The sequence below is a fragment of the Diceros bicornis genome, chromosome 17, assembly GCF_020826845.1.
Source record: "Diceros bicornis minor isolate mBicDic1 chromosome 17, mDicBic1.mat.cur, whole genome shotgun sequence".
Taxonomy (NCBI): domain Eukaryota; kingdom Metazoa; phylum Chordata; class Mammalia; order Perissodactyla; family Rhinocerotidae; genus Diceros; species Diceros bicornis.
Window position 1 is genome coordinate 2,380,055 of NC_080756.1, and position 11,410 is coordinate 2,391,464.

The 11,410-nt window shown below is 43.2% G+C and overlaps 1 protein-coding gene across 2 annotated transcripts in view; it reads left to right on the plus strand.

The window, feature by feature from the left end:
• The window catches only part of CPM (carboxypeptidase M), a 68,825-nt gene extending 64,663 nt beyond the window's left edge, over positions 1-4,162 (plus strand). For both annotated transcript variants that reach the window (XM_058557667.1, XM_058557668.1), the window contains 2 exons: positions 1,568-1,716; positions 3,528-4,162. In XM_058557667.1, the coding sequence (XP_058413650.1) occupies positions 1,568-1,716; positions 3,528-3,770 (392 nt within the window). In that variant the 3' untranslated portion in view covers positions 3,771-4,162. The remainder of the gene's footprint in view (positions 1-1,567; positions 1,717-3,527) is intronic.
• Positions 4,163-11,410: the final 7,248 nt, after the last annotated feature.

An 11,410-nucleotide genomic window follows, 5' to 3' on the forward strand; every position in this document is an offset into this window, starting at 1 on the left:
GCCGGCCTGGTGGTATAGTGGTTAAGTTCACGTGCTCCACTTCAGCGGCCCGGAGTTCACAGGTTCGGATCCCGGGTGCAGACCGACACGCCACTCATCAAGCCATGCTGTGGTGGCATCCCATATACAGAATAGAGGAAGATGGGCACAGATGTTAGCTCAGAGCTAATCTTCCTCAGCAAAAAGAGGAGGATTGGCAATGGATGTTAGCTCAGAGCCAGCCTTCCTCACAAAAAAATAAATAAAAATAAAAAATAGAACTACCATATGATCTAGCAATTCTACTTCTGAGTATTTATCCAAAAGAAACAAAAACACTAACTTGAAAAGATATGTGCACCCACACGTTCATTGCAGCATTCTTTGCAATAGCCAAGACATAGAAGCAACCTAAGTGTCCACTGATGGATAATAAATAAAGAAAACGTGATACACATACACACAATGGAATATTATTCAGCCGTAAAAAAAAGGAAATCCTGCCATTTGCAACAACATGAATGGACCTTGAGGGCATTATGCTGAGTGAAATAAGTCAGAGAAAAACAAATACCATATGATCTCATTTATATGTGGAATCTAAAAAAATAACTCATAGATACAGAGAACAGATTGGTGGTTGCTAGAGGCGGGGGGTGCAGGATGGTGAATTAAGTGAAGGTGGGCAAAAGGTACAAACTTCCAGTTATAAAATAAATAAATCCTGGGGACATAATGTACAGCATGGTGATTATAGTTAATAATACTGTATTGCATATTTGAAGTTTGCGAAGAGAGTAAATCTTAAAAGTTCTCATCACAAGAAAAAATTCATAACTATGTTAACGACATATTGTGATCATTTCACAGTATATGCATATATCAAATCATTATGTTGTACACCTGAAATTAATGTGATGTTATATGTCAATTATATCTCAATTTTTTAAAGAAGTTTAGGGGCTGGCCCCATGGCTTAGCGGTTAAGTGCTCTCACTCAGCTACTGGCGGCCCGGGTTCCGATCCCGGGTGCGCACCAACACACTGCTTGTCTGGCCATGCTGAGGCTGAGTCCCACATACAGCAACTAGAGGGATGTGCAACTGTGACATACAACTATCTACTGGGGCTTTGGGGAGAAAAGGGGAAAAAAAAAAGGAGGAGGATTGGCAATAGATGTTAGCTCAGGGCTGATCTTCCTCACAAAAAAAAAATAAAGAAAGAAGTTTACCTTCCCTTCTCAAACACTTTTATTAAAACAGCTAATAAGTGGGCCGGCCCCGTGGCTTAGCGGTTAAGTGCGCGCGCTCCACTACTGGCGGCCTGGGTTCGGATCCCAGACGCGCACCGATGCACCGCTTCTCCGGCCATGCTGAGGCCACGTCCCACATACAGCAACTAGAAGGATGTGCAACTATGACGTACAACTAGATCTACTGGGGCTTTGGGGGAAAAAATAAATAAAATTTTAAAAAAATTAAAAAAATAAAACAGCTAATAAGTATTGGGCATATTTTTCTTAATTATAAGAATTTTTTTCATGTGCGATAATACATGGTATTAACATTTGATTATTTTTGTCTTGCAGGTGTAAAGGGTCAAGTTTTTGATCAGAATGGAAATCCGTTACCCAATGCAATTGTGGAAGTCCAAGACAGAAAGCATATCTGCCCCTACAGAACTAACAAATTTGGAGAATATTATCTCCTTCTCTTGCCTGGGTCCTATATAATAAATGTGAGTATACAATCCTACTTATTGTTATTAAAGTATTAAAGAACTCACAATAGTTACTCAGAAGGAATCTAGATCAGCCTGGAAAGTCCCAAAGTAGATTCATGAGGACAGAAGGAAAGGACGACGACAGACCTGCATTTGGCGGGAGTGGGAGAGGTGGCAATGAAGGGAACAAACAAAAAAAATCACGTCTTTCCCCAACTGGCAATTAATTTTTTTAATAGAAGCCAAATCCTATTTCTTGTGGTACCTTTTGTGATTAAAAAAAAAAATGAGACAAACCTTATTAATAATGAGAAGAATTAAGCAACGTGCTCAAAGTACTTCCAAGCTTCATGGAATACCATTTTAACACTCATTCCATGAAACATAATTTCTATTAAAAAATAGATTGGGACACAAGTTCCTTAGAATTCATTGTAAGTAAAATTTGATCCACAAATGTTACCACTGTATTAAGCAAGTGATAGATTTTCCAGCCCTTTCATAACAGATGACGGTGAGTTTTCCAATCATGTAAGTAAAATTCCAGTTAAGATGCGGGTCTCTGAGTCATTTCTTCCTAGAAGGAGGCATGGGCTAGTCTGAGCTGGAGCAGGTTTATGTGAATGAACTAAACGAGTAAGTACCTGATTTAGTTGGCCAGATTGTGCCTCTCCTCTTTGATATGACTTTCTCTAAGAAATTCAAGAATCTTCTACTTTGCTTGGAGGGTCTGATGCCAACCACAGCAGCTGTTCTGTTCTGTACAGAGCTACTCCTGGGAGAAGGTCGTCATCTATTCTGTAGTAAAAACTGGCTTTGTATTTCACGATTGCATCTTTAGGACATAATAAAGGCACGGTTTTCAGCTTATAAACTGTGGGATTCAGAGCCTCCCTGCTCATAGCTCATCCCTGCAGTGCCCATGGTGGGGCATCCTCTTCTTGAGAATCTCTCCTCCTACTGAGAAGACGGATAGAGTCAGAAAGACCTCAACTCAGTGTGAATCTCTGCCTAAAAAGGCCCTTTATTTTCCTGTTATTTACTGTGACATTTCTATTCTATGAGAAAAAGAGCTTTCCTTGTAGTGAATCTAAATTGTTTTTATGCAATCTCATATAGGCCACACCTTTATAGAATAAAGTTATGAATTTTCATTTCCAATTAGTTAGACTAACACAGTACCTGTTAGCTTTAGCTATTAGTTCTAGGATAAGACTGGAAGGCAAGACTTGGGAAGCCAAAGTGATGGCGGAAATCGCTATGTAAACGTTATTTCCTCTCCCCCATATGTAATAAAAGCGTTTCTCAGTGCACATGGTCTATAGTTAGTTTAACATTTGTCCTGTTTTTCCTGATCATTTCCTCCACCCAAAAACAAGTCTAGCTGAAGATTCAGACTCATGAACAAAACGAGATAAAATCCAAGCTTTTTAAGGAAGCAAGAAACTTGGACACTTAGATGAGCTGCAAGGAAAATGGAATAAATTGAGAAAAGAATATTAAGTACAGCCTGAGGACAAGGGGACAGCCCATCCCTTGACCTCTGCTCTCCATGAAATGACGGGGAAGACTCGGTCTCCTGCTTCCTTCTCCTGACTTACGTCTCCGGAGAGGGGACCTGTCCTTATTTCACACTGTAATTCTTGGCCATGGCATTAACAACCGTGGTCCTTACCAGCAGGCACTGGGACTGAAGCGTGACTAGCCGGGAGGCCTGGCGACGGTTACATTTTCAGAAAGGCCGCATTGTCGTGGGGGTATCAGTGTCTTCAGTGTTGGCGACACAAACATCTGGGATCACTCAGTTGTTTCTTCTTTCCTCTCAGGTCACGGTCCCTGGACACGACCCACACCTCACGAAGGTGGTTATTCCAGGAAAATCCCAGAACTTCAGTGCTCTGAAAAAGGATATTTTACTTCCATTCAGAGGGCAGTTGGATTCTATCCCAGAATCCAGTCCTTCGTGTCCTGTGGCTCCTCTGTACGGTGATGTGCCAAGCCACTCGGCTGCATCAAAGCCCAGTCTGTTCTTATTTTTGATGATTCTTTTTTACATATTGTTCAAGTAAAGCAAAACGTGAAACTCAACCCCCCTCGCCACCTGGAATCGGGGATCACTCACGCAGGTGACGGCAACTCTCACTCCTGTGGGACCAAGACCGGATAAACTCCACGGTCCCTCCCTGAGGAGAGAAACCCTGCAACAAGCAGTGTGACGATGGTGAAGGAAGACACCTACCTCTCAGCACTGCCCGCTCACACCTCGCCTTCCAGTTTCTCAGAAACTTGTAAGAAGTTAGACTTGAGAAGCAAAAAAGAAACCCCTGCAAGGAAAAAAGGAGCAAATTCTGTCGTCAGGGAGCCAAATGAATATAGGCAATGAAGATGAACGTTCACTGATCACCTGCTGTACTCAAGACCCTGCCATGAGTGCCCCCTGTGAAGGGAGAGTGCCCCCTGTGAAGGGAGAGTGCCATGTATAATTAGTTCTCAGCACAGGGAGACATCATGATGGGACTGAGAACGTTTAGTTTGCAAATGTTCTAAGGAAATATGAGAGAGAATAGTTCAACCAGGTCTCAGTGGCCCAAGAAGATATGGGCCTGATGCGATGACACAGTTGTGTCTGCAGAGCCCCAAAACAGCAGGTCGGTTAAGTAGGTGTCCCTGCCTTCTGACTTGGGTGCCACAGTCCTGTCATGCTGGTGACCCCCGGATGTGTGACTCGCCTCTAGCCGGAGCTGCAGACTCATGTCGACTGCCCACTGGACATATCGCCTGGGTGTGACCCACAGGCACCTCAGACTCATCGTGTGGAAAACTGAACACACTCTCCCCCTCGAGCCGCTCTTCCTCCTGTGTTCTGTCTCGGTTCCTAGAACCCCCAGCTAGAGAGCGGGGAGTCGCCCCTGATGCTCCCCCTCCCTCTCCATCCCACAGATTCAGTCCATCGCTAGAGACTGATGCTCACTACAAACGTCGATCGATCTCTCTCTCCATGGCTACTGACACGGCCACGTGCAGGCCATCACAGCTCACCTGTGCCCCTGCACCAGCGTGACGGGTCTCCTGACCCAGGCTTCTGCACTTCAGACCCGTCCTCCACCCAGCACTGGGGGAGGGGTCTATCTAAAACAGCAGTCAACAGCCAACTGCTGGTAGTTGCTACACACACACCATGCGTCTGTGTCCCGTGTCTGGCACGCTTTTCTTTTTTTGCTGAGGAAGATTCGTCCTGAGCTAACATCTGCTGCCAATCTTCCTCTTTCTTCCCTTGAGGAAGATTCGCCCTGAGCTAACATCTGTCCAACTTCCTCTATTTTGTATGTGGGTCGCTGCCACAGCATAGCTGGTGAGTGATGTAGGTCCACGCCTGAGATCCGAACCCAAGAACCTGGGCCGCTGAAGCAGAGCGCACGAAACTTGAACCACTCGGCCATGGGGCAAGCCCCAGGAATGCTGTTCTGACCAACCCCTCCAGGAAGCCTCTGCTGACCATCGCCCCATTCCATTCCATTCCATCCTCTCAGTCTGAGGGCCCTTCCTCTTCACTCCCCAGATTACAGGGGTCACATCTAGTATTGGATTTGCACGCTGTATTATGGTGCACATGTGTGATTTTCTCTAGTACAGTGTGAACTCTTTGAGGCCTAGAATGTTTAATTTGTTTGAAAACTTCGTTTTTATATCCTGAGCCTAGCACAGAGTAGGAACTTAATGAATGAATGAATAAATGAATGAATGAATGAATGAACAAAGGGTTCCAGCAACCTGCTCCCCCTAGTCTCTCCAGAAACTATAAAGCCGTGAAAGGTCATTTTATGAATCTAGGCCCTGTGCTTTGGCACTCTGGCTCACTAGTAACACTGACAGAGAGTATTTTCATCTCTGTATCAAGAAATTAATTCAAATAGGGTGCTTTTACCAGACTTTGCATTTATCCCCAGGTTCATAGTAAAGGTATTACGTTACCTGGCAACAACACTGTAAGCCGCCTTTTTTAACAGAAAACAAAATTTTTACATTAGTACTCAATTTGAAGCAACGGTTCTCCACTGTAAGGAGAGTTAACCTATCATAAAACATTATCTGTAAGAATTAAGGGCGGCAGGGGTAGGGCGGAGCATCAAACAGAAAAAATAACCACTCTGGTAAGCAGATTTCTAAGTGCTGTGTATTGCTCATGGGAAGTGAGTTTCGTTGGCTCTTATTTTAAATTGAAAGTTTATAGGATCTGAACACAAAACTGTACTGGGCGTGGTGAATGCTTGAGAACCACAAATGAATGGAAGATAAATGGGCATATAGGAGCTACTCCTGTGCCAAGCCTATTATACATGCACAAAGTCAGATATGTTAATGTAAACAGAATTGGTAGTCTTTTAATCACTTCTTTTAAATTTGGTAATAACCTGAATATCTTGATCATTTTTATTTAAATAACTAGTAATTTATTATATACTTGAAAGTATATATTAATATAATATTGCAGAGAATGATTTTGGTATATTACATATAGAAGTATGTAAAATTCAACTTGATTTATCAAGCCCTAAACAACTTTCCAATCAGGCATTCTGAGTTCTAACTTCCTTTTCCAAGAAAGCAATTTTTGAAGGGACATGAACCAAAATCTGAATTGGTTCATGAGCCTTAAGGTAAATTTCTTAGGGAAATAATGCTTTTAAAATCAGAAATTTTATCTGAATCAAACCTAAAATCATTTAGAGGCAAGCAAAACAATTAGAATAATCTCCAAACCAAACCGAAACCAAAGCTGAACTTAATTCAGAGCAGGTTTGGGGCACCTGTTTTGCAGTGATGGCCCTGTGCTCCAAAGTCAAGTTTAGCCAGGGTTTATTATGCAGAATCCCAGCTTCTCCTCCGCTCATCAAGCGAGGTGTCAGAGAGGAGAAACCAGCGGCAAATGCTGACTAGAGTCAGACGAGACCCCAAACTCCCTGCGTAACGCCCCTCCCACTGTCCCCACCCTCCTAGGCTGGGCCTATGGGCCTTGGGTTCCAGGCTCAGGTTAATTCCTTTTGTAGAAAAACCCACACAGTAAAGGTCCTTAAGATAGGAGAGAGGACGATGATGTGTGGAGGCAGGAGCCCTGGGTTCAGACCCACCCCGCATCTGGTTCCCTTACCTGTGAAAGGAAGACCTCTGCTGACTGTGATCCTGGGGCTGTCGGACGCTGCGGGGTAAGACGCCACACTTCAGCGCCATTTTGGGGGCTTGCCCAGGTGGAGGAAGGATAATAAACACTCAGGTGGCATAAATATTTTGAAGGCAGTATAACTTATTAAAGACCAAATCTTTGCCTCAGATATAAACAGAATTGGCCTGAAACCTGAAACATTGGTTAGCTAAAATGATCATTGCATAACATTTAAGGAAACGTTCATGAAGTAACACAGCTTTTTCTCATGCACCTAATCCAATTATGATCAATCTTCACATGAATGAATCTAAACGGTGGGGAGTATTTTAGAGAAACGTTGAGTCCCTGCAGGTGAGTGTCAGTGTTGATTTGGGTGCTTAGTTTATCACACTCAGACGTGAGCTATTGGATGGATCAGAAATGGTAAAGCTTCTTAACATTTCTGAAAGTCTAAGAAACCACCGTTGTGTTTCGTTTCAGAAGCAAATGTGCTCTTGTAATGTTTCTTAAAATGGTGTAAGAAGTTAGCCCTACTTTTAGAAACTGATTTTATCTGACACTGGATTGGAAGTATCTTTTCCTAGGGAATCCAGAAAAATGAGCACGGCATACTGTCTCACTGCAGCGGGATCAGCTGCTCACTGAGAAGCGTGGGTCTTACTCTGTACAGCTGATGTCTGTTTTATGACAGATCCTGTATATCTTCCTCATGACTTTAGATGGGGGACGGGGAGAAGATGATGGGTAAAGAGTGAAAGAAAGTTCACAACACCTCACAGAAGTTTGGGACAGAGTCTAACTTCCTCACGTCACTAAGCAGCAGATACTGTCCTGGCTGCCCACAAACCGTTTTCTCATCCTCGAGCACGTGAACGACTCTGCAGCCCCACGGCTGCTCCACAGCTGATTTTACAGGTTTTCTCAGTGACTTTGTTTTGTACTATAATTAAGAACTTAAAATGCACAAACTATGACTGTAGAGTTTTATTGGGTAGGGGCCATGACTACCTCTGAATTCACTAAATTTATAATATTTCTGATTCTCAATAAAGAATTAATATTCATGTAAACAATGAATGCTGTTTCTTCCATGACATTCCCTTGAAAACAAGTACTTACATAGGTGCAACAAAAGTCCACAGACTAGAGAGAACTGATTACCACCAAATAAAGCCCGAGAAAGACCAAATGTAATGACCTTTTATGATGCAATACTATCGCAATAACTCTTGAAAGCCCAGTCTTTCCAGAACAGTTTATATGATATATACCCATCCTAATATACATGTTATATTCCAAATTAACTTGTACCATGGGGCAGATGACGGATGAGAGGTGGGCCTTCTGGTAAAAACAAAAGCAAACTTGGGAAAATTCACAATGCACATTGCTGTAGTAAAGGGCGTGAGAAACCATGAAGGAAAGAAATGGATTTCCCAAACATAGTTAGCCATGGAACCATTTTCTTAAATAATTTAGCCTAGGACCATCCCTTTGAACTTATGTCCTAGAATTCAAACACATGTGAGGAAATGCTGATGGAGGGAGAAGTCTTTTGTCCTGAATAATAAATTTCATTGATTTCAAAGTGCTTTTGAAATGCAGAGCACAGTTATAAACAAAGACTCTGCCTCCTGTAGGAACTGGAAAACTGACGGCCCTAACCCTCATCCATGCAGCCCTGATCATGTTGAATTTCTAGTCCTAGGACAGAGGTTGGGCTCAAGTTTATGTTTGCCCTCTGAAAAATGCTCAACAACAGTTTAAAGGAGACAAGGCTGAGTAGGAAATGGCTAACTTACAGGTACCAATTTCTAAAAAGTGATAAATACCTCAATTTAGAAAATAAATTGGGAACAGTTTTTCTATTTTCAAAAGAGAATTCATTACATAGGAACGAACCCCTTGGTGTATTTTAGCTAGACTTCGATGTTTCAGTTTGCAGCTCCTTAGAGCATCCATTACTCCCCACCCGCAACCCCCAAAAAAGCAAGGTACGATTTTTACATGAACTAAATTTTAAAATATTAGACACGGAGGAGAAGTGAAGAAGAGCATAAACACGTGACGAGCCCATTTTGTGGATGGTGGGATGTTTTTGTTTCTCCTGCTTCGTTTTTGAAACTTTCTATTTACGACTTTTACAATGAAAGAAAAGCAACTGATTTAAAGAATGGACCCGCCAATTTTAGCAGCTCTCATTTACACAAGTCATTTCTACACCCATTCTTACATATTCATTACACATTTCCGGAGTTTCTACTAAAACAATGTTGATTAACTGAGGTCCAAGTTACTGAAAACGTGTTTCTCCTAATTGATGGAGGACGTCGGTCCTTCAGCACTAAAATGTGGTATCTTGATGCAGTGCCTGTCTGGAAGCTGCGAGGGAGGAACCGTGAAGGAGCTCAGAACCGAAACGGGAGGGCTATGTTCTCTCTAACAACAGAGAGCAGAGCTCCCGCCACGGCTTTGCCGTCTAGCCGGGCAGCCTCTCCTCCGAGTTCTGCCCACAACGTTGGAGTTCCCCCTGCAGTTAGTGGGTGCCTCCAGAGAACTGCCCAAGGGGTGCTTCCACCTTGGGGGAGAAAAGGGCTCAACTCGAGGTCTGGTCTTCTCACATGCCTCTTGCAGAAGAAACAAATTCAAAATAACAAAATTAATAATAAAAAAACAAAATTCAACTAAATGATGGTGAGAAAGTATTTTTTTATACAGAGGGATGTTTTGTTTTATAAGAAAAGCTCTCCCAGGGGCCAGCCCGGTGGCATAGTGGTTAAGTTCAGGCACTTCGCTTCAGCGGCCCTGGGTTTGCAGGTTTAGACCCTGGGCGCGGACCTAGACACCACTCATCCAGCCATGCTGTGGTGGCGTCCCACATACAAGATAGAGGAAGATGGGCACGGATGTTACCTCAGGGTCAATCTTCCTCACCAAAAAAAAAAAAAAAAAAGAAAAGTAAAAATAAACATAAATTTAAAAAGAAAAGATTTCCCAGTTCTGTTACAATTCTGACACCATATCAACCTTTAAAGACCACCGTTTCCTTAGAATGTTTCTCTTTTGCCATTTAAGTAATTTAACGCAAAGACAACATTTTTTCGGGATGTTTTTTAAAATACCTTTTCCTCTCGTAAATTAGAGAAAATGCTTAGCTGCTTTCCTTCCAATCCACACCCTTTACTGTGCACACAGTGCATTCTATCAATCAGGCACCTCGGGGAAGAAGGAGATAAAAGGATGCTACAATCTGCTGTGGAGAGAAGATACGAAGCAACAGTCAGTGAACATAAGGTGAACAGTGCCTCAGAGTTGAGACAATGTAGAAACAAAAAGACAGGGTTAACTCAAGGCCACCTCAGCTGGGTTTTGGAAGTGGTCATGGTCATGCATGGAGGCAAGGACAATGTTCAACAACTGCCATTTATTAGAAGTTCGCACTACCTGCCAGACCCCATCCAGGCTCTATACATTTATTTATTTTTTTATTTTTTTTGCTGAGGAAGCTTCACCTTCAGCTAACATCTATTGCCAATCTTCCTCTTTTTTGGCTTGAGGAAGACTAGCTCTGAGCTAACATCTGTGCCCATCTTCCTCTATTTTGCATGTGGGACGCCACCACAGCATGGCTGACGAGCAGTGTAGGTCCGTGCCCAGGATCCGAACCCACAAACCCAGACTGCTGAAGCAGCGCACGTGGAACTCAACCCCTGTGCGGTGGGGCCGGCCCCCTCTCTCTGTTTATGGCCTCCAGTCTGAGTTATGAAGCAGGGAGGCCCAGATCTGCTCTTTGAAGTAAGCTCTTCCCACTCCAACAGGATGAACATAAAGTCACAGAAGAGTCAGGAGGTAAATGAACTCTGTTTCCCCTAAAAGGGTGAGAAGACAATGGTGAAAAGAAAGCACGCATTTCCGAGAGAGCTCTAAAGTCTAAAATGATCGGACAGAACATTTGAGCTAATATCCAACAGGCAGAATTATTGAAAGTTTTTCCCAATATTTAAATCAGGGAAGCAGCATGAAGATAACTGTAAAATAATCTATAAATGAACCAAAACTGGGGGAGACCAAAGGCAGTGAATTTAGGCAGATGTACCGTGATCTTGAAGAAAGGATGGATACATGGTGTGGCCTGGGAAGGTGTGAACCAAATGTGCTAAAATTTAACCGAGAAATAAATGAAATCCATCTAACATGACAGTAACGTAAAAAACAGAAAAGGTTGAAATTTTGGAATTTGGAACGTGAGCTATTTTGCTAAGTTGACTTAAGTTGTTGGGAAAACATGTAAATAGTTGTATTCTGAAGGCAGACGGGGGCCAACACGCAGGAGAGGGAGAGGGGAGCACTCTCAAGGCGCAGTAAGCAGTCCAGGGTGGGTCAGGATCTCCCCTCTCCTCCAGACAGTTAGGGTTCCCCTGTCCAGAGGACTATCACTCTAAGACGAGAGTGTCCCTGTGTCCCTGCAACTTCCAGAGAGGGGGACAGCTCTAAGCCGTGGAAGGCCACACTGCCCGCTGCACGGGGGTGGCGCAATGCGCACGT